This window comes from Apteryx mantelli, chromosome 4 (genome assembly GCF_036417845.1).
Source record: "Apteryx mantelli isolate bAptMan1 chromosome 4, bAptMan1.hap1, whole genome shotgun sequence".
NCBI classification, from domain to species: Eukaryota; Metazoa; Chordata; class Aves; order Apterygiformes; family Apterygidae; genus Apteryx; species Apteryx mantelli.
In genome coordinates, this window is record NC_089981.1 from 34148592 (window position 1) to 34172710 (window position 24119).

The 24119-nt window shown below is 38.2% G+C and overlaps 1 protein-coding gene across 7 annotated transcripts; it reads right to left on the reverse strand.

The window, feature by feature from the left end:
- Window positions 1-11735: 11735 nt before the first annotated feature.
- Window positions 11736-19560, reverse strand: ARL14EP (ADP ribosylation factor like GTPase 14 effector protein). Of its 7 annotated transcripts, none has more exons than XM_067296213.1 (5): window positions 19284-19560; window positions 15622-15923; window positions 14867-15290; window positions 13690-13820; window positions 11736-12429 (listed from the first exon to the last, which is right to left on the reverse strand). In XM_067296213.1, the coding sequence occupies exons 2-5, from the start codon at window positions 15738-15740 to the stop codon at window positions 12201-12203; spliced, it is 903 nt and encodes a 300-aa protein (XP_067152314.1). In that variant the 5' UTR covers window positions 15741-15923; window positions 19284-19560; the 3' UTR covers window positions 11736-12200. The 7 variants fall into 7 exon arrangements, with proteins under 7 accessions (XP_067152314.1, XP_067152316.1, XP_067152317.1 ...); XM_067296215.1 differs by having other exon boundaries at window positions 14867-15373; window positions 19284-19559; XM_067296216.1 differs by lacking the exon at window positions 15622-15923 and having other exon boundaries at window positions 14867-15373; window positions 19414-19559.
- Between the last annotated feature and the right edge of the window lie 4559 nt (window positions 19561-24119).

Genomic DNA, 24119 nt, shown 5'->3' on the forward strand with positions numbered 1-24119 from the left:
GTCCCACCGAAACTCTCACAGAAAATGAGAATATGTGCTCTCACAGCAAATATTGGTTCAAAGTGTAGCAAATTGGAGTCCTGGCCCCTTTTAGGCACTATTACCAGTCAAATAAAGCAGATAATAATAACGGATTGCTGTTTTACTTCATGCACTTAAATAAAACAGATCGGAAAAACCTCACTAATGGTTTGTGTCACTGAAGTCTTATAACAGCAGCCTCCTAGAGACAGGCCCATGCAAAAAGGCAGATTTTTCACTAGCTTCCGACTTTTAAAAAGTGTAAGTCCATGGCTCTGTTTGAAAGTTTGAAGCTAGTGAAAATCTGTCTTTTTGCTGAAGAACTCCATCCCTGAATTTCTACGGGTGAAGCACCAGATCAGGTCTGCCACTGCTTTGTCCAGCTGAATCTTTAAAAACTTCAAGGATGGGGACTCCACAGCTTCTCTGGGCAACTGTTCCACTGTTGCACTATCCTCCTGGAGAAAAAGTTTCTCCTAATGTCCAATCTGAACCTGCCAAGCCTTAATTTGTGGTTATTGCCCCTTGTCATACAGTCTGGCTCTATCAAGAAAAGCTTGGCACCTTTATAGCTTCACCTTTATAACTGCCCTTCAAACAACTGCAGGCTGCTTTTGAAACTCCCCTTAGCCTCCTCTGCGTCCAACTAAACAAAAGTCCAGTTTCCACCACCACTCCTTATAGTGTTCTAGGCATCAGTAATGGAACAGGGGACTGGTAAAGGGTAGTTAATGCTTCATGCTAGTTAATGATGTATGCTCATGCCGTGGGAAAATCATTTTCAGCTCCCTGTAGTTAGCACAGCTTGACTTCTGTTGCCAGTCTACCCTCTAACAGCCCCTGAGATGAACAAGACACATCAACATCCTAAAGCACACACACATAAATCTAAAGCAACCCTGAAAAAGGAAACCTAAACAGTTCTTGTCTGATAAAGCTAAACTGTGGATGGAAATTCCCAATCTCATGAAACTCACCTCTTTCTACACTAGTCCTTAAGGTTACATCAATTTGACTCTTAAGAGAGAATCATGGGAGCAGCCACAGCCTGACCATTTCCCTTGCAGTCAGCCTGTGGACAGCATGTCCTGTTGTGCCTGGCTGCTGTGCTTCAGCAAACAAGGACCCACAAAGTCAGGAGTGTCCCCTCTAGCAATGCCTGGGCCTGAGCTTGTTAATTTGCCATATGAAAGGGCAGTGAATGTGGTCTGGTGGGCAGCTAAAGGGCCACCCTCAGGATGCAATATAAACATATTCATTTAGCTCATTTTTGGTCCTGGTCACGTTAATGAAAATCTGGTGCAACTCAATCAGCTTTAGTAGGCTGTTTGGGTTGCTGCAGGGCTGTTGCTGAGAACTGGACCAATCTATAGTAACACAAGACTGATATATCTAGGTGATATCGGAATTTCCAGTTAGTGACAAAATGTTCTGCTTTGCAGCTAGGCTGCCATACTGAATCACTTTCATTAGTGAGACTGGGTAGTGCTAATTTTGGCCATAGTCCACTGCAGTGCTAAACGCACTCAATAAGCCATTGAACAAAGCTGTGGATTCTATAATATTTTTTGCTGTATTTTGTTGCTGATACTTTATCAAAGAAATGAGAAATCAAACTACAGCTCAGTATTTAGAAAATAACATCAGTAGTTTACTATGACTACTATTTAAAAGCATGTTATGATACTGGCAACTAATATATTGTTAATTAATATTCTATCCTGAAGTGAATTTATGCCATTATTAATCAGTGATAAAGCTGCCTGTATCTGTTCTCTTTTCTTAGTATAGTAGTTTATAAACAAATACGCACTCAACTAGTAGTGCCATTTGGTTGCTTCTGGATATTTACAGATATGCAAAGTAACTTGCCCCGCAAGAATATTTTATTTAGTAAGACAGGACTTAAAAGTGAAAGGGTAACCACTTCTGATCATAACCTTGGCTTTGCACTTCTAGCAATTATCCTTTAATTGCATTACCCTATTTGAAATGGAGTTGTAATTGGAAAAAAACAATCTGACATTCTCTGATGCTTACTCTGACATGCATTATTTGTTTTTTATTCAAATACAAATTTTCTCTTTAACACTATCAAAGAAAGGGGAAAAATAAAGCAAAATTGAAAGTCAGTAGCAATTTCTGACACGCGAGAAGCATCATCAACTAGTACTGGATGGTAGGCAAAGGTTTTCAATTCAGTTTAAAACAGAACAAACTGTGAAACTGGCAGAGTCAGAAGAAAGGGAGGATTTAAGGTGGAAAAGAGCTACAGTTCCATCCCTTAGGGAGAATTGTCTGTTTCAGAGGGTAGTATCAAAATATCAAACCAGCTACCAGCTGTAATTATGTGATGAATGAACCTTTCAGATTACATTGAAGCAGAAGATGCAGAACGATACTTTCCAACATTACAATTAACTACTGAATAATTGTTAGGGTCAATAAAAGTCAACTAAACACAGGATTCACTGTAGTCATACCCTATAGTAGAGAACATGCTCTTGGGTAGAAAAGCATCTTTGCATCTTCCCTGTCAGCTTCTCTCAGGAGGATTTAAACAAATCTGCTCCAATTCATGGCAACTTATACGATGCAATTTGCACCTTGTATTTCTGACAGGTGAGCTCCCACTAGTTTGGCTGGATAAACTGCATACAAGGACCAGTTCTAAAAACACTTACACATACACACAGCTTTACCAAAATTTGGAACCCTGATGGGGTTCAAGATCTGAATAAGCCTTAGGCCATCTGGGGCACTACCCAAGTTAAAATTAAATCAATTACAAATACAAAGTTAATGATTTAGGTTCTGCCATTCTGGAGAAAATGTATTACTTAAAAATAAGGATTCCCTTATGTGCGCAGTCAGTACATGAGGAAAACTGTGGCTCAATATATTACCTCATATTTGGACAAAGGTACCCAGCTGGGATGGAGGTGCACATGTGTAAAGCTGAATGTTGTAGTTCACTCACATCCGGAGGAGGAGAAGATGCAGACTTTTTTTGCAGTGATTCTTTTGATGGATTTCTTTTGTCAGTGCCCCTGCATTCTCATTTACTCCAAAACAGATCTAGCCCAATGTTTTACTTCAAAGAATCAACAGTTCACAGACAAGAAATTAACACAGGGAGGTCATAAACCAGAGGTAGTTGGCATAGAGTAGGCTGGATAAATGATCAAAGCAAAAGCAAACCCAAAACATAACAGTAGAAAGAAAACTTGAGAAAAATAAAATTCTGGGTTTGCCTACAGATACAACCAGCTTGCATTAGTGACAATTAATTACTCTGAGCTTTCTACCTAGCTGTTTTTTTTGCGAGCATATCCAACACAAATGACATGAGCAGTCATCTATTCTGTCTTCCCATGTTCTGTTGTCTTGTCCCTGTCTCCAAACCTGATTCTGAACTGCAAATGGAAGCCCAGATATTTAAGCCCAGATTCAGGCATTTAGCACTTAACTTCTAGTGATTTCACAGGGACTTCATGCTTCTGAGGATCTGGTCTTTAGGGACCAATCCTGCAAAGGTTACCCAAACATTTTATTGGGGGTTCCTGGTAACAGAAGATTTTATTTTAGTTGTATACTGATGGTTGCTTAGTAGCTACTTTCCACTGGGGTTAAGTGGCTCATTGTCATCAGATCACAGGTGCAATCTCTACCCATTTGTCACTACAAAAGCATATATAACAGCTGAAGGCAAACAGTGTCTTTGTTGAACAGTCCCATCAGCTTCAGCAGTTCATCAAGTCTTATTTGCCTTTTTTAACTTGTGCAGAACTGATCTATTTGCTTGGATCACTTACCCATGTATGTAATTTTGCTGAAGTCAATAGGACTGTTAATACAAGCTCATTGCTATGAGAAAACAACTTGCTATTGCCAATGCAATATAGAGACAAACTGGCTTGACAGAACAGTATAGCTGAGATTTGGGGTTTACCTAAGTGGTGATCTAAGAAGCCTGTACAATTTAGAAGTTTGGCTTGAGGCTAGGCATACTACGCAAGTGTGCTTAACAGACTAATAATTCTACTTTTCTCTTTTCTTAGAGATTGAGTTGAAACTCCCAGGAAGCAGGACAGATTGGCAAAGAGAATAACTGAAGACTAAACTGAAATATAATCACTCTGATTAACACAATAATTACTATTAAGATGAGCTGGTTGCCAAGAGAAAGGTTATAGCAACATTGAATTCAGTTGGAAGGATTCAGCCTGTGTGATTGGAAACCGCCCAGGGAGTCACCTGCCAGAGCACTAAGAGATTATAAAACAGAAGGAAATGCACAATTTGGGGGTTTTGTTGGGGGGGGGGGGGGGGGGAGGGGAGTGTTTGGTGGTGGCAGTGGCATTTTTTTTGTAGCACGAGCCTACAACAGAAAATGGATGAAGTAGGGAGAAAACTCTTGAATACATCTGGATTGTCAGGTACTCCTAGGAAGGATGAGCTAGAATGAGAAATACTGCATTTTGGAAGCTTATTATACTACTGAAAGTCTGTAAAATCTGTTTTTCTACTTTTAAGCAAAGTAGTTTTGTTTAACAGAAAGGCTATGCAGAGTCTTTATATACACATTAGATCATGATGATTATTTGTTATCCTGCTTCCTTAAGTGTTAAGCTTTAAAAAAAAAAAAAAAAAGGCTTGTAGTTCAGTGATCTATGGGTGAGGGTGTGATTAAATTACATGTGTGGGTTCCCTGTTTTTTGGGCTTGACTCTTGAGAACATATTTTGACCCTTAGCTCCACTTGTTTAGGTGGTTTGTGAGGCCTGAAGGTCTGTGAATTGAGTAGAAGCTTTGAATTCCCAGCAATTTCTCTTCTAGAAGTTTTTGAGTTCTGATGATGCTGGTAAGTGGCTAACTTGGGATGCTTAGTTGGTGCTTGTTGCAACTGTTTTGTTCTTATTTTTTCAATATGTAAATTAATGGTGCCCGCTTCATGCTATTAATTTGGTAGCTAATATGAAGGATTTAAAGTAAGTACAGCTATCAGTTAAAGAATGCAAGAACAAATAAAAGAACAAGGAGAAAATCAGAAGATAACTGCACAAATTGCTTTTTCTTCTGGTTCAATATGTAGCCTAGGATTCCGCATGGATACTAAATCCCTCCCACTGTTTACTCTCAGGAGTTTATAGTAGGTAGCGCTGTCACTTGGGGGTGAGATGGAGACCTGACTTTGCACTCCATCTTGTTCTTAATGCTGTGCTAACTAGAGCCTAGAAGGACAAAGCATTTACTGTGCTATACAGATTTAGTTTGCTTGTGAGCGTGTGTGAAGGGCTGCCCAAAGGGAGGAGGTGACAAAAGAGAAGAATTAGGGCACTCTTTCTCTCACTTAGTCCCTGGGTCTCCTGCTATTGCTCCCTTCCTTCTCCCAGCTGCCCCCACTATCTTGCTTCACTCTGGCATGCCATAGATCATGCTATGCTTCTTTTGGCTACTTGAAGTAGTATGGCAGCGGGCTCTTGATGAAATGGTAAGACAGGAAAAAGATGTGGATAGCTGGATCACAGTAAAGCAAGATGCACAGCACAACAGGAGGACCGTGTTCAGGCATGGACTTTCTGCAGGCCTGGTGGGCTATGGCCTCCCCATGTGTGACAGAGAGGCGGCGGCCTCAGAAATGGATTCATTTCTCGCGTTTGAAAATACAATGTATGCTCTAGTAAAATACTGGAACTGAGGAGAATATCAGAGGACAAGTGTTTGTCCAGGAAAAAGAATGAGTGCAATTCTTTAGCAGTGTATTGCATGCTAACAGCAGCAATAGTGTGGATGTCAGTCTCCTATTTCACTGAGGACTGCAGGACCCTGCTATGAACGGGCTTCTTCTACACTACCTAACACTGAATTCCTAAGGGAATGGATAGGCTAGAGTTTTAAGATCAAGTTTTCATAGTGAGCAATGTAAATTGTAAACACATATATAAGGAGTTGTACTGATCTACACTTGAAGGACTAACAATCAGCAAGGTATATGGGGAATAAAAACATTTAGGAAGACCAAAAAGCAAATCCAGTCCTTCTGTTTTTAAAATGCTAATCTTGTATTTGAATCTGCTCTATTGCAACCTCACTCACCTGTGTAGTGCATTTCTTGTCTTGGGCGTGATTCCTGAATCTGTCCTACAATGAAATCCACTCTGTTCAAGTGAATGCAGATGTATCCCTATAAAGTGCACCAAGAAAAGTTAGTGGTCAGGTTTGCAGTAAACTGATGCCCTCTGCTGGATACGAGAAACTTTTAAAATGTAAACCTGGGGTATTTTAAAATCAATATAATGAGTTTCAAACAAAACTCCTAGAAGAATGACTGGGCAGTTTAAAATGGCAGCTTTAATGCTGATTCTAGCAAGGTAAGTTATAGCTCTGTTTCAGTCACCTAAAATGTGATAGATGTGCATCTGATTGCCTAACTTCTGTGCAGCTGTGCAACCATGGGAGTTTAGCATATGCCCATGTGCATATGCTATGTCAGTTGGTCCTTTGTTGACAAAATTTAAGAGCTATATAAAAAAGGCTAAAAAATATTAAAACAGGAAAAAAAAGATTTTAGAGTTGCCTTAACTCAATTTTCTGTGTGTTCCCCCCCCTCCCCCAAAGGTTTACAGTCTGACTTCTGGATTTATAAAATCCTGCTGTGTAGGTCTGTTCACTTCTTGCTATTTCTGATTTCTTTCGAATCTCTTGGATGATCATTCAAAATAAAGATGAGAGTTTCCTCATGTTAGTTTCTGTGTGTTGTGAACCAAACTGATTGAAAGAAACCTAAATTCATGCTGTATCTCAGGGTAATGTTATAATGTTTCCCTGCCACTTTGTTAGCTATGACAGAATCCGTATGAGAAAGACCCACAGCCATTGTAAGCTTCCTACATGCCATGCATTAATACTTTTTTTAATGTCTATGCTGGATGCAACCATTACATAAGAAATTCCTTTTTCTTGCAGAGTGCTAGACACCAGAGTTCTTTCATGTATGTTCAGGAGCCTGGATTCAAATTATGCCAAGGACTTACGTCAGACAATTCTGAAGTCTTCAATTTGTGCTTGTTCGAATACTTAAGCCCACTCAAGTAGAAGTATTTAGTTTTTCCAGTGCAAGATTGCTCTTGAGAAAGTTAGCTGAAAGATGGACCCTCTCATTTTGCCTGTCTCCTATACTTGGCTTTATTCGGAAACTTATTTAATGAACCTGAAAGTCAAGTAACCAAAAAAAATCAGTGAAAACTGAAAACATGTCCAGAACTACCAAAGTATTAACTAAACCTTTAATAACATCGGATTTTTTACAATGATTAATACAAAAGAGGATTATATGTACTCTGCTAAATGAAGTCACAGTTTTTCTAACCAACTAAGAACAGAAGAGCGGCCTCTGAAAAACTGAGTTAATCACCTGAATATACTGTACATGCAGATTACCTGGGATGCTCTCTGTTAAAGACTCAAAGAGCAATGTTTTATCACTGTTTGAAACCTACAACTCCATCAACAAAAAACAGGGCACATCATATCTTAGATATGACTGCAAGGTTCTGATGCAAGCCTCACTCTGTCAATAGGATGATTCCTGCTGACTTTAGAAGATGTTAAGTTTGACTCTATTTTAAATTTGTGAATTTTTCTGTGTGAGAAAGAAACCAAAACATTTAACACTAGATCACACATCTGGAGCCTCTGTTTAATAAACTCAATTGATTCAAGAGGTATATATTCACAAAATTCTTTGTCATTGATTTCCTTCTTTTGAATCTGTAAAGTTTGAGACATTAATTTTTGCAATTAATATCAGGAGGCAGAAATTTTAACACAGTAACACATTATATCTGCAGCTGGCTTTTCTCCTTGATGTATGCAGACTTTAAAGTGATTATAGCTGGTTTGTGAACTTTAGCTTTTATTGGAAATGGTTTCCTTTGGCTATATTCAAAAGAACAATGTTTAATAGGCTTAGCTGTAGAATAATTAAAAAAGATTGGGGACTATGTATGAACAATATGCAGTTACTTTTAGATGGTGATAAAATAGTTCGTGCGTTATGCTGAGGAGATAAGATTGTGTGGTGGTTAACTTTTATATAAACATACAGCTATGCTTCATAGCTGTAAACATTTTAAATCTCACAGAATGGTAAAGTTTGATTTAAAAATAATCTTTTAATAAGAAAATAGAGGAGGAAGACATGGAAGTGTATAAAAGCATATTATTCAACTTAATGATACACTATAACATAAGCATGTTGAGGAAATATGCTCTAGTTGGTTAAGATTCTACCTGCTTTACAATGATTTGTATTAATTTAAAAAGTCACCAAACATTATGAATTCCAAGCACCATAAAGATGATTATTTAAACAGTTATGTTGGTCACACTGTGTATGTAAAGCTAAAGTTTTCTTTAATAGTAAAATAAAACATGTCATGGGAAACTAAAATTTATCTAATTTAGCTTATTTTTTCTAAACTCAAAAGAACCAAACTATAGCAGGCAGCAAGCAAATGGCATTGTACATTCCCATTACTCTAAATATATAATAAAGATGGCTACACTGGATACCAATACATGGTAAACTGCCTTATTAATCTAACTTTTTTGGCAACTGTCAAAGATGTGCAGCAAACTTGCCCGAACACTGCAAGCTTTAACAGAACATGTACCTAAGAAGATAAATTTACATGGCAATTAGATGAACTAAAATCTGTGGTCCTGACTATTGTTTAGGGGTATAAGCAAATAATTAGTGTCATAATTTGGTTTGTCTACATGTCAGATTGCTTTCTGTCATACTGTGTAAATTGGTCCAGAAAGATGCATAATTTGGTTAACCATTACCATTATTAATCTTTTTCTTTCAACACTAAAAACTTTGGATTAGATGCCTGCTCTGACTGGGGTGCTTAACAAACAAGAATGGCTCTGGTAAGAACCTGAGCAATGTATTATGGCTTTGAGCAACCTGATACAAGTTTGAGATCAGTTCTGCTTTGAGCTGGTGATTGAACTGGATGACCTCCAGAGGCCCTTTCCAACCTAGTCAGTCTACCTACTGAGTTTTGGTGATAGTAATTGGGAATTTCATGAATCACAGATGTTGATTTAGTCCACCTAGGACTGTTGGGGGAATGGAGTTCACACTGACTTGTGCTGGCAAGTAGGTGGTGGTATATTGATGTCTTTTTGCCATAAAGTAAAGGGGAAATGCGAATTTAACTACTCCACTTGAGGGCTGCATGCAAATGAGACTAAGATCTTTACTATAATCCTATTTAGATAAACATATTCCACATCTGCGGTTTTTTATGGCCAGCTCCATTTTCCTGACATCTTGCCTTTGTACAATGCTATCATGAAAAACATCATGTGTGATCATCTTGCTCTACTTACTCTAAGAGCCCCAGTGCCATCTTCTATACACTGTAACAACCAGGCTTCCATTTCTAAAAGGATATGCTATAGAATTCGCTTGCTTGGCGAGATCCCATTTTTACTAGCCAACAGAAAGGCTATGTGGCTTTGCTGTCAGTTTTTTTTGGGGGAGGATTCTTCTTTTCCTAAAATATTACTTTTCATTCTGTATCAACTATTTATCTCCCATTCCCTTAACTAATAGGTGATTTGAGTATACTAGCAAAGATGATATCGATTAGATTGTTGCAAGACAAGTGTGAAGGAAAAGTGAACTTGGCAATACTTAACTGCAGTCACTATTGCAAGCTGGGGAAGATAAGGGGCACTGGACAACAATAATCTTGCAGTTTTCCTGGTTTGTCCTTCCTCCACCCTAGCTACGTTTCTTACACTTACAAGGATGATCCTGACAGTACTATTGCTGTATGAGGTAGGATGGATGTGCTTTCCTTTTCTCCAGCTTTAACATGTGTAGATTAGACTTTTAATTCTCCATTCTTTAATTCTTTAATTCTTGGACTCCTCCAAAATTTCCAAGGTCTAAAGGATAAGACCTGAAAGGAAGACATCAGACCTCACCTAAGAGGAGAGAACTGTTTGGGTTTGTGTGCCCATTTCCCTCTATTGTAAACCATCTACTTAAAAGATGTAGTTCTTCATTTCTGCTTGTTATTTGTTCTTTGCACTAGGATGAAATGAAAGGACTTCAGATCTAGTATAACTGGACTTGTAATAGCTGAAGAAATTTACGGTACACAAGTCTTGTTAATAGTATTTCTTAGGTTACAAGAATAAAACAGGTCAGCTGAAGTTCTACATACATAGCTAACAGATCTGAATAACCACCATTACCAAAAAAATCCTGTTATACTGAAATAAACTAAGCCTTACGTAGCTTCTACTGCAATCAATAGTACCCAGTATTTAGAACAGGTTTTCAGTCAAACAGTAGCCCTGTGCATTTTGTTTGAGAACATCTTGAGTGATTTATTTGGGAAGTCATCATTACTACTGAATTTGTAAACTGAAAGACTGAATACATTAACTTTTTAGAGATTCATTGGAGATATACAATTCTAATACTGTGATGCTCTAGAAAATACAAACTACTTGCATTTCACTTTGAAACATTTAAATATTTACTGAATCCAAAGTCTAACTCTAGGTTTTGGTGGTAAGTTATATTCAACAAAGTTAGAAGCCTGTTATGCTTATTAACAGTAGGTACTGCTGACTCTGGATTAGACCAGCTTTCTCCTCTTCACTCTAATATAGATAGATGAAGGTATGTATGTCTTTTTTCATTTAATTCAAAAGGTTACTTAAGAGCTGAAACAGTCCCAAACAGGGACAAAACACATGATAACTCCTGTGATAAATGTATCTGGAATTCAGGGCTAATGAGAGGGACACAGTGGAAGAACAGCCATTGCTCTGATCAAAAAAGACAGTCTTCATTTTCCAAGATCTAACAGAAATGTAGTATGAGTCTAAATTGATGCTTATACTTCACTAGGACCAGCAGATGTCAGTACAACTCAAAGCATAACTTTGGGTTTTACAAATGCAACTTCCTTCACATTACTTACCAGAAAAAGAAAATACTCTAAATAGCAAGATTATACAACTTTATCAAATAAAAGCCTTCAGAAGGTGATAGTTAACAGCATCCTTGAATAAATGTGATCCAAGATTATGTGTAGATCTTGCAACTCTGTCACATCCAAAACAACAACAAAAATATCAGGGAATAGCATTTAATGTTACTAGTATTTCAATTATGAAATCTTTTCCTTGAATTTTGATATATTGTAAGATCTTAATTTTCTGAGGATGAAAATTATATCAACCAAAATAATTTAAACTCAACTGTTTTTTTTGTACCAGTCTTGAGAGTCTTAGCTTGGGAACACACACTTGAATTCTTTTCAGCTGCATGGAAACCTTTACCTTAAAAACAAGCAAAAAGAAAAAAGGGGACAGGACTGTTGAAGTTCCAGTCCAATTACAGAACAATTACAAATATATCAAAATTATTTCAATTGTTATGCAGAATACAGCTAAACACAGTACCCTAATGAAATACTTGGAAATATTTCTCAATGCCCTGATAATTCAGTAACACTTTAACAGTGAGGCTTGAATTCCTGTGGATAACTTGATCCTAAATCTCAGTAACTTAGACAAGATCTGAACTCCTAAATATAACTCTGAATCCAGTAAGTAATGTCGATTGGATTTATTAGATGTAGCTGGCATATTCTATAGAAGATACAGCAGTCACTATTAATACTGGAGAAAACTTTATTAATACTGTATGTAATTTTACTGAGAATTTACAATAGAGAAGAATGTTTCACATAAAGAAAATCAAAACCATGAGATCCTGAAATAGAGAAGGATAAATGAGGGATGCACGGAGATAGTACACTCTACAAAACAGTGTTTGAAATGAGGTTAGCGGCTAAGAACGTCACATAAGAATTTAGCATCTTCAGTATAATGCAAGACTGTTCAATGAGAACTTACTCATATGACTAACGAGACTGACTACAAGGTAGAATGAGGTGTGACAAGATATCAGCATGATAATGAATATTTCCATAATCATATTGAAAATGGATATGAAAGAGCACTGATCATATGGATCATGATAAATTCCAATGGCTTTAATTAAGCTCTAAATGATGAATGTGCTGTGTTTAATCAAAGCATGGAATATATGATCAGGGTAAATAATGCATATATACACTAACCCACATGCTTATTGCGAATGATTTCTCCTCCTTCTATCTCAATTTGTTCATATAGCCACTTGCGATCACAGCGACATTCAGCTCCACACTTGTTGGAGCCACACTTGGGGCAAGCATAGAAACATCCCAGGCAATCTTCATCAAGACAATCACAGAGGTCCATTCCACTGTAAAGGAGTAGTCCCTGGCTATCATAGACTTTACTCTTTGCTGGTATAACTTGCCTGCATAATGAAAAACAACAGTTATTTCCATGTTAAAAATCCATCTATTTTGATATCAAGCTGTTAATAGTTGTAGACAGAAGTTTGCTTTTTTTCAGGTGTTAATTTTAACACTATTAATCGAAAAGATGTTACTATATGCAACAACCATTCCCTCTCTTAAATCATATCTTTAGTATTGTAGTGCTTTTGAACTCACTTCGAGAATGGGAAGGTTTTAGTCTCTTCAATAGTACAATCACTTATTCAACCGTTTTTTAATATTCTTCTTAGTTATGATGTAAACTTAACTCTACATTACCTTTCAGATGATGTGAGAATCTGCCTTTATTTACTTTCATGTCTTGTAACGTGTATAGTTACAATTCAAAGCAGGTTATGTAGAATCATTCAGGGTGCACAAGATAATTAAAAAATATTCTTTGTTTTACTCATTACTCATCTGTTACAGTTCTGTTAAACTACAGAATCATGGAAAAATTCTGGTTAGAAGGGACCTCTGGAAGTAGTCCTGTCTGAAGGTTAAACTTCAGGTGGAGAGTGGGAGAAAGGAATTAATATTATCTTTCTTGCATGATTTTATGTAAGTTGTAGGACTAGTTACAACTGAGATTTCTCTCTCTCAAACTTGGATAACATCAAGTTAGTCCAAAACTTAATTGGAAAATGACACAAAACTCAGTTGCATAAACCCCTCCTCTGTGTCAGATGCCTGACTTTGAAGTCAGCCACATGAGAAGCTTTAACTTGTCATCCAGCACTGTCCAGCATGGTAGACAACAGTTCACTAACTTTCTTTTAAAGAAGGTAAGGTTCACCCTAACTTACACACTTTTGTTCCCAAGTTTACTGAAAGATGACAGCTCCCATCAATATTAAGTTTACTCTACTTTGATATTACACTATTCAAGTTTAACTACTATTAGATTTTTAGTTTACATATAAATTGATAGCTTCGTCTACAGTCTACTGTGTAGTATTGCCACATCTTACCAAATACTTGTTCTTATTTTAATTGATTGAAATATGGAATGTATTTTGTTTTACCCTCTGTTTTGTTTACTTCAACAATGAAAGTGAGTTGTAACAGCAGTTTAGTTAAATCATTGCTGTCCTGCAGAAAACCAAACCAAAACCATATAAGCAAAATATCTTCCATACAGAAAATGTCAGCCTTATAGGGACACTGACTGTCAAGGCTACTCTATCTTGAAGTGAAAGATAAGAAAGATAGTAACATAAACACTGGAAGCATCCCACCTGTCTGAATTAAATGATGTACTTTTGGTTTGCAGCCTTCTTTTTTCCCTTTTACTGGTCTCAGGAGTGAACTCAGTCTGTCGTCCTGGATTAGCAAACTGCAGAGACTTCAAAGCCTTAGCTGTACGCCCCTGAACAGAAATAGAAAATCTCATTTGAATATAAACACCAACTTACATCACAAGAAAATGGCCCGTTAAGTCAGGCTTTTGGAACAATTTAGGTAAATTGTTGACCTCAACTCTGTATTGAATTTCCTAGCAGGAACAATTTAAGTCTCAAACACCAACAGTACAAGATTTACAGTAGCAGCTGTAAATCATTCATGCTTTCAAATTTCAGCTTCACACACAGTCTCCAAATCATGCTGACACATCATCTGAAAAATTCATGTGGCTGCTTCTGGGTTGAAAGGGTAGCTGCTTCTAGATTGCACTTTTGTTTTGCTACAGGGCATATATGTATGAGCTTTTGTTAATTTGATTGCCCGCGCTTCTGTTGATTATCTGCATACATCTTGAACAAAGCTCCCAACAATGTACAAACTGTATTCCAAACTCAGTACTTAAAGAATCTTCCTCCCACGCCAGTTCATTACAGCCCCTGAATGAAGGCCATGGCCTTCACAGCTCAGACACCACAAGAGAGTACATTTAATTCACCTCAGCACAGGTTTACTTGGTAATGAACTGCTAGAAACAGTGTATTTTTAAACTGAAGAGACCAAGACAGCAGTGTGCCTCTGCACCCTTAGAAGCAATCTTTGCAGTGTTCAGTTTTAAGCACACAAGCTTGTCTTTTGCTAGGTCTGAAAAACAGATTTAAATAAATACTAGGTAGCAGTCTGATTTACATAAACTTAGAGGAGTAAATCACCCTGGCACAATCACCTGAATTAAAAAACACCATAATATTTAATTAGGGAAGAGGATTTTTTTAAGGTAAAAAGTTGAGTGTCTTTTCAAAGTGCATGCACACATTCAACTGAACAGTCTTTCAAATAAAGGTTTAAATACAGTGAGTATTTAAACAGAAAACATTTAAACAGACATTCAAAAGATTATACTTTCATATTTCTATTAAAAAAAATTCATTTCTTTATGTAGAATTTAAATGAAGCCCAATCCCAATAGCTTACAGAATTCAGAGGGAGTGAAAAACAGATCTATATACATACGTCTGAATCAAGTTTTCTTCTTTGGCGATCTTCAGATTCAACATCCACGCTTCCATTTATTATCTGCATACATTTGGGACAAAGCTTCCAGCCAGGTACAAACTGTCTTCCAAACTTGGCACTTAGAAAAGTCGCATCATCTAAGTCAATTGCACGTAAGTTTTTCTTTGATAGTTTTCTGTGTATATTAAAGGGATCACAGCATGATTTTTGCAAGTCTTCAAATCTTTCAATGTAAATTTTTGCATGATGGAAGCAGATTGTATTGTTCTCTGAAAGGGTCATTCCAGTCCTAAGCTGAAGTAACAGCAGGTCAGATGAAGATATATCTTGCTTAGTCTTGAAACCAGTGTGACGGGTATAGTAGGTCTTATGACATTCATTGGTAGCTTGAAGCTGAATTCCAACTGAACAAGGATCCATTCTACTTGATTGAAACAACTTATTTCACTTATTTTGCCTAAAATGAATTCTATGGAGTCTTTAGTAGCTTCTATGAAGCTCACCCTACAAAAAGCATTAACATCAGTCAGATTTGTGCTTCAAGCCTTTATCTGCAAGGTTGACGACTAAGTAGTTTTAAAAACAGTTTAAAGAAATTATAATATACTATAGCCTCCTAGTCTTGTTATGACTAAAAATGCATTAAATTTAATTCTAGAATTAAACCATGCACCTTATACTCCTTTCAGCAGATATTTTTTTAAGCTATAATACGTACCAACTAAAAACATTCATGCCAGTAGTAGTATTACCTTCTCAAAGGCAACTTGGAAACAAGGTATGAATTGAATGAATTGTTTGGACAGCAGCCTGCTCTGGTCATCAACTTCTGGGAAGGTCCCTCTCTTGGCATGTGAGTGAGGCAAATCATAACCCCAGGTAGTCAAGGAGGGTGGCAAAGATAGCCCACAGGGGGAGGCTACTGCTAGCTGAACAATTCATCCATCCTGTTTCCAAGTAGCTCCTAGGAAAGGAAGCTGCTGAAGTTAGGCTGCACAGGTTGTTTGATGGTACTAATTTACATCCAACAGATCTTTCCCATGTGCTCTTCTCCCTGTTCTCACGGGGAGCAAAGAATACACAGAATCAACCTGATTCTTTTCAGGAAACATCAGCCTGCAGTATACACAAAGATTAGTAGTTCTAGACATGTGCAGATATTCTGGTCATATGACCTTAGGCATGCAGCTCTCCCCAACAGACCGCTATGTCTGCCTGATGTAAATGCTGGGCAGTCATTTAAACATTAATACAATTACCAAAGAGTGGTCTCACACCCATGTCAAAGCTTGCTGAAAATCTAATGATGGCACTAAAACATCAGACCTGAGCTAATCTTTGCTATTTTTTATGACAACATAAAGAAATTTCTACCAAGAGAAATGAAAGAATTCATTTGCTTTCCAAAACACCCAAGAACCCTAACCTAAATGAACACAACTTAACTGAGATCTTACAAGGTTCACCTACAAACTACTCTGCTAAGATAAAATCAGACAAATGAAAATGCATAGCCATTTGTGCTAACCACTGGACAGGGTAATGCGGTTTTTTGATCAATACAAATATCATCCAGTGGTATAATGGAAAGAGTCTGGAATGCTATTTTCCATAAAATAAAGCAAATAGCACTACACAATCTAATGACATGAGATTGAAATGTGCAAATTTATCCTACACAGAAATATGAATACAGCAGCTTTAGTGCAAAAGCTTAACACAGAATAATGAGAAGTTAATAGGCCTTTAAAATCCTCTGAAAAGCCATTGCTTAGAGCATTTCTGCAGCAGAAATTCCCTTAACTGTAATGTTTTAGTTTTCCTGAACTAAATGCATACATTTGAAGCAATTACATAACACATTTCCCTATATTAAGTTGTATGTACAGTAGTTAAAAGGTCTTGCATAGAACATAGTATTGTCTAGTGATGTAACTATTCCAAGTATAAATGATATGCTGGGCTATACTCAGACTGGTAGCCTTGTTTTAAGGTATAAAATTATATTTGATTCATGACAGAACTGAATGTAACTGAACAAATATTTCTAAACAGCTTGTCTCAGCTTATCATTAAGAATGCTCCAGCTTTCAGATTTAAAAGCAGGGTTCATAGAGGCACTAAGAGTGATGGATGTAGAGGCCACAACGTTATAAACACTTGAGTTGCAAAAATGGGGGGTGTATTTCATTTTGAAAATAAAGCAAATATAATTCCAGCTTCTGCAAATTATCTGGAAACTGAAAAACTGGTATTCTAACTGATTTCTAAGGTAAAAACCTAAATCCTGTATTTCAAGGACTACAACTAGTCTAATCCTAAATTACTAGGTTATCTGAACTTACCTAAAATTTCTGTAATATAAGTCAGTTAAAGATCTTTCTTGTGCCCTGCACAGCTGTTCTGATCTGCACGAATAACAGAAAGATGACAGAAAACTGCAGCAGAAGGGCTAAAATATAGATGTCATTGGAGTTTTAAAAATAGCTGCTTCACATAAAAGCCTATGAACTTTACCATTAAATATCTATTTAAATAGAAAAGTATGCCTCACTGGATTCTGTAATTTTATAATATTTGTTTTCTAACTTTAAAACGTCACATTGTGGAACATTTCACATAAAAAAGGTTGTTTCTTCCTTTTTTAACTCAAATCCCAAATTTTTCTACATTAGTGTGCCTTTTGTTTTATGAATAATTTTTTTTTTCCATTGATTGCCCAAAGTAAACTAGTCTGTCTTTCAAAGTAAGGTAACTGAAATTCTGTAAGACCAAAGCATGATACGCCTGAGTTCATTCTGTTTTCATCAGCAACTGATTTTAAAAAGTTCTTCAGAAAGAGCATAAGAATAGCATTAATGTCCCATTAATGCTCTTGAGGATTCTGTTATGTTCTGTGGAGAATATAAACCTTTAGACATGAAGCATATCAAACGTTATGATATAGGCAAAGCCTTTTCTAAGAATTAAGGACAATTGAATACTGCATTTTCAACCCTGTCAAGACACTAAATTCTTTAAATAAGTTACTTTAGCCTTATTCTTAAAACAAAACAAAACTATGAGATATTTTAATCTTACTCTTCATAAATTAATTTTCAAATAAGACCCGGGTAAGTGGAATACACAAATACTTTTTCATTCAGCATTATCAGGTACATTTAAACCTAAAACCATTGCTGGTTAATACCAAGTAATTTGATTCAAGTTGAGTCTATTGTAGGCTATGCACTAAACTTACTTCAGAGAATAAAAACAAACAAATGTATGCTTCTGATTCCTGCTCTGGCAGGTGAAGGGGAAAAAGTATACTAGATGAATATAGAAGTGATGATTTAAATTTTCCAAACTTGCAGATGCATTAGAAGTCTGAATTCTTGGAAGACATTCTAGTTAAAAATTGGTAATTATTATTTTCTATTTTATAGAGGACATAAGTTATTAAATTGTTATCCTTGGCAAGCATCTGTTTTGACAGATGACTGCAATACCTGAAATACAGATGTATTAAACTCTGAGAAAGCACATCTCAAGTGGATCAAGTTATGCATCTTTGCTCACTTGATTTGTAAGAATCCTTGGCAGAAACCAAGCCCCAGATACATTTCTTCCCCCCTCTGTCTGGGGGGAATACACAGCTTTTTACCTCTGAACTCTGTTTAGTGGAAATGGGAGAGCTTTAAAAACCAATTTCTCTAACAAAGGCCCATACTCACGCCTGTGAAAACTTGAATTAGTGTTTATCGCACAGAACACAACAAACTAAAGCAGAGGAAAGCAATGAAGATGAGCACTGCGAAGTACTCGCAGTGATTCAGCAAGGGTTTCCTAGTCTCTCGCTGTAGGTGGAAACAAAGGAGGTAGGAAATACGGTTTAGACTAGCAGCACTGGGTTATATGAAATCGAAGGGAAAGAACAGCCTGAGACCCCACGTCTAAGCACATTACACTTGCCGTGCAGCAGCAGCAACATAGCACTGGACGACAGACTCGCATCCAAACGGTGACAGCAACTAGCCAGCTCTGTGCGTTGGGAGCTATGCATCAGCCGAGAGGAAACTCGCCTGTTTGCTTGTTTTTGCGAAGAAGGCTAACCGTCTTGCTAGGCCAGCCGGGCAGAGCAGCACGGGCGGGCCGGGGGCAGGCCGAGCCCGGCGCGCTGGCGGGGCACCGGGAAGCGCTCTGTACAGCACCGGCCTTCCCCGGGGCCCGGAGGAGGCCCCCGGCCCGGCCCGGCCCGGCCAGGCGGCTGCGCGGCGCAGGGCCCGGTAAAGCGGCGCCTGCCCGTCGTCTCCACACGGCCCCGGCAGCCCCTCCCCCACCGCCAACAGCCGCCAACGGCCGCCTCGCGCCGCCCCTCTCGCCGCCGGGCGCGCCCCGCGCCCCTGGGGCCTCCCCCCTCTTCCTCCGGTACCTTGCTGGGGACTTTTCTCCGCCTTTGTCGCGGGACACCGGCGCCCGACTTCCGCGCTTCCCCAGCCGTGCTGCCGCTGCTCGTAGCAGCCATTAACCGCCCCCTCGCTATCTCCTGACCTCCAGCTCACCATAGAGCAGCAGGACCGCCAAGCAGCCTGGAGGGGCACTTCCTGCTGGGAAGGGGGGAAACAACGGCTCTCGTCGCTGGGGGTGGGGGGCAGGTCTCATGACCAAAAGTCACGGCGCTTTCCGCCGGCCCGCGCGCGTGGTTTCTCACGTGACGTGACGGCGGGTTGGGCGCGCTGCGCATGCGCTGCTCGCTGCCGGCGGGCAGGTGTGAGGGGCGGCGCGTGTTGCGGCGTGAAGCTTTCAGTCGCCAAGCCTTCCGTCGCCAACGGTCGCTGTCGCGGCAGCCCTGGGCCGCGTCGGTGGCGGCCGCGCGCGGGGCTCGCTTGGGGCGTCGTTGACCCCGGGTGCAGGCAGAGAGGGAGCGGCGGAGGGAAACGCGGCCGCCCCTGCCTGGTGCTGTGGGGAAAAGAGGTTGCTGTTCTCCAGGAGACGTTACCCTTGAGCTGAGGGGCTGTTTTGGTTATTGCGGCTAGTGATTTCATGCCTTGACCTGGTGAATTAAAAAGAAAATTTGCACAGGTAATGCTCAAGTGACACTTAAACTTTCTGGCTCCAAAACACTCGGAGACCACCGGGAGGGGTGACTGCGCTTGTCACCCTCTCATGAGGGTGGCAACACTGAAAGCTGGATGGCAGCTGCGGTACCGTGCTTCAAGCAGTATTTCGAGGGCAGGATTTAGCCTGTAGTATATAGAAATTAGCTCAGATTTTACCAGGTTCCAGATGGAACCAGGTCAGATTTTAAGTTGAATTTGAAGCTGTGCAAACCCCCTGCCCCGAAGTTGGAGGAGCAGAGAGGGGCTGCCACGGGGGAGGGCAGTTGGGTGCTACGGGGTAGTGGCACACCGAGCCACCCACCCGCAGCTTTGCAAACACTGCTGATGGCTTGAAAGGCCATTTAATGAGGAATTCCACAATTATCAGACCAGGAAAGTTTCGGGGAGTCATTTGCTTTACTTTTGCTTTTTTTTTTTTCTTCCTCCAGATTCCTTGACAGAATGTTCTTTCCCCCAGAATAGGTGCCACTGAAGTGGTGTTGTTTATTTTAAATAAAATAAAAATGTTGAAAACATTCTGCTTTATTTAGGAAGAAAGAGTCAGTCATGAGGATTTCTCTCAGAAGTCTGCTTGTTTTTCTGTAAATTTTAGAATATCTTCAGGACAATGGATGTTTCCAGGGAGATGGTATGAAATTTTGACTGTTATTCATTTGTTGTACAGCTGGATAGCTACAAAGTACCCTACTCATTATTGTAGCTTTTGGAACAATAATGGTGATAAATAGAACACAGGTGTCCTAATAAGTGCCTTAAATTTATAATACTGATGCTAAAATAGAATGAGTTATTTTCCAATTGTAATGAAGTTAGTCATGTTTAAAGAAAGCCTTAAGTTACCAGTTAGGCTTATAATAAGTCTTTGTTATTTTATCTATTCCTGTTTAGAATTTTGGAGTTTAGAAGAAAAACCTGTGGACAAGAGTATCTTTCTTCTATTTCTGTTTGGTTCCTCTCATTCTGGAATGGATTCAAACCAGAATATTTTAGAGAATGTTATTGCTCATTCCAGGCCTCTTCAAAAGGCTGGATAGGCTTTTGAAAATATTGTTCTTCTAATAAATAAGATGTGGTATGCAGATTTGTTATTCGCCGAGCTGCTCTACCTGTGTTGTTCCTGTGGCACACAATAACTGTGCGTATTGCTGAGTCCTGACACCATGAAACAGAAAAGATCTGTGAGACCATTCACTTCTGTTCCTGCCCACTCAGAACTATTCCCAACCATACATCAGTATCTCACAGCCCAATAACATCAGCAACAAATTAAGGCCACCCAGTAAGTCACTCTAGAGCTTTAAGTCTCCCTCCCTAATCATTTGTAACTAACTACTAACTGTCTTTCCAGCAGATTTTCAGTGGATGATAAGAATAAGGAAGATAAATTTTAGTCAGAAAAAGTACAGAAAGGGATAGTATGAACCAAAAAATATTTTAATGAACCATACAAACTAATATTAGTAATGGTATAGTGAGTAAGAGCATACCCTTTACCTGAGGCAAAATACAGCTGATGGATAATATGATAACAGATGACACCACCTCTTTCTGAACAAGTGAGTGATGTCAGTACTTTCATCAGCAGTCACTCTAAAAAGATTTCAGGACTGAGCTACGGTTGTGAATGATGCCAGTCTTGATTCACCATATAATTTGGGAGTAGACCAAGGTTTGTTAAAGTTGGGATTCAAACAGCTGTTGGGTGCGATTTTATCAGAAGCATTCTGAATGTGGAGCTAGGGCAGAATCTTGGACCTGGCAAATATTAGCCAAGACTAAAAGAAGCTAAATTTGCCTTAAAGGACACTATGGGGTTGAAATTTCTAGCCAGCTTAGGAAACAAGCTGCAATAGTTAAAAATATACAACTTCCTTAAGGCCTAGAGTCATTTTTGTGGCATTATTGTATTTTCCCATTTAAAAAAAATACTCCTAGCATAATGAAGTACTGAAGCCAACTGGGCCCAAATGTTACCAACAGCACAGAAGATTCAAAGCGAGAAAGTAGAAGGTTTTCTCTTGTAGTCTGTTACTTATATTACTTTGACATTACTGATAATGAGACTTATGAAATAATATGTTCAGGTAGAAATATAATTCTGAAATTGTCTATGTCCCATTAAAATATAAGGCTGCAAGTCAGGATGTCTTTTCATTTAACTCCTTGTTGCAGCATTGAAGAGTTGGTGTGATGGTTGTCTAAAAACAATTAAAAGCCTATGGAGGTGAGTGAGAGAGTTTTATATTTATTGCAGAAGATACTCAGGATTCCTAAGCGCTGGGATCTAATGCTTTAATCTTAATATGACAGTGACAGGATGTAGGCTATGGCATTTTCTCTTTCTCCATCTGACTATTAATAGAAAACCATTCTAAATTGCATTTATATTCTTTAAGTCATACATTGGCTCAACATTGACAGAGAGACTGTGAAGTGCTATCATTCAAGGAGGGTGATAAGGCTTCCTCTGCTGACTAGTATTGCTTGGAATGAAATGTGTGGAATTAATGAAGGGGAATAATTCATGAGATGAGATTTTTGAGATACAGGTTGTGACATCAATTTGTATTAAATAAATATGGGAAGAGCAATGAGGTGCGTGTATTCACTTTTTCAATGCTAGTGTCAATCTGTGAGGCTGATTGTATAGGGCTAGATCCTGATTTCAGTTTATTCTTGTGTTAAGTTATAACAAATTGGCCATCATGGATTTAGACTGTCTTTGGTTGATCGCATTAGCTTTTATCTATGTAAATGAATTGTACCTTAACGAAGGAAAAGTTTTGCATTTAGGAAGAAAAGGATATACATATGGAAGATGAAAGATAAAGAAGGTTGTGATCTAGATGTCACTAAACTCAGTAAAAATATTCTAATTTATTTCAGTAATAAAGGACTATAATTTAAATTTGTTTCTATGCCAGTGCAGGTTGACTCCATCTACCATTTTCATATATAGATGTGTTTGAAAACTGTTCTGTCAAAGCTTGTACTGCAAAGGAACATGCGCTTTCAAAGTACTTTTCAATAGATTTAGTGTTGTGGGGTAGTAGAAGTCTCTGAATCCAGTTTTGATCTGCTTGCTAAGATTCAGTAACTAGTCTGTGCCTCTGTTTACACACATGTAACACTGGATAAAATAATATTGAGCACCATTGCTTAAATTGCTGTGTCTTATTATAGCCCTGATTTTTCAGAATTCACAGCAGTGCCTATTTGTTACTGCCCTCGAAAAGTTGGATCAAGACTTTAATGAATGCCTGCAAAACACCTGGCTAGACTTGGAAGAAAGATGGCATTAGTGCTGCATTCAATACAAATTCCAAGTAGCTTGGGTCAATTCCAAAGATAATCAAGTTAGAATTTTTGCAGGAGAAGACTACCTGAGAAAGCAAAAAAATAAATCTTTTGATAATTTTTTTTCCTCCTGGAGTACTACCTGGGTTTCTTGTTTTTTAGTATCTTACTATTTAATTATCAGTGAGCAGCATTGTTTTGAGAGCTTATAGCTTAGCCATAGAAAACTTTAAGAATATGTTGTATAGAAATTTAGTTTAACTACATAACATTTAGGCAGATTAGGCTAGAAGCCAGCAAAATGCTGATAAGAGTCATGGATTTCTTCTCTATGGTTTAATCTAAACAAATTAGAGAGTATTGTCAAATTATTTTATATTTTTTAACTGAAACAAATAAAAGATAATCCACTGTCTAGTACAGAAGCTTTTGTATTGCATGAAGTGACTCTTTTGAACTTACATGTTAAATGAAAATAAAATTTGTATGTTACTATGTTTGGTGTATTTGATAAGAAAAAAGTGCCTAATTTAAGTTATATATTTTTGTTACAAGCAGACTTCCTGCTTCTTTTCTGCAAAGTTGAAGGTTTTTAAGCAAACATTGCTGTGTGACTAGAACCTAGCAAATATGCTGGAACACTAAGCAGCCATAGATGTTCGCTTTGAGTTTTTCAATGAGTTTTCCTGTCAAGTGTAGTTATGTGCTCTTTCGAATACTTAAAGTCAGAGATAAAGTGAGTGTAGCAAAGGAAGAAGAAAAAGGTTGTTGATTGTTCTACAATTTTGGTAGGGAACTCTTTAGCACAGAAGTAAACCTTTAGTATCAAAGAGTACAACATAAATTCACTG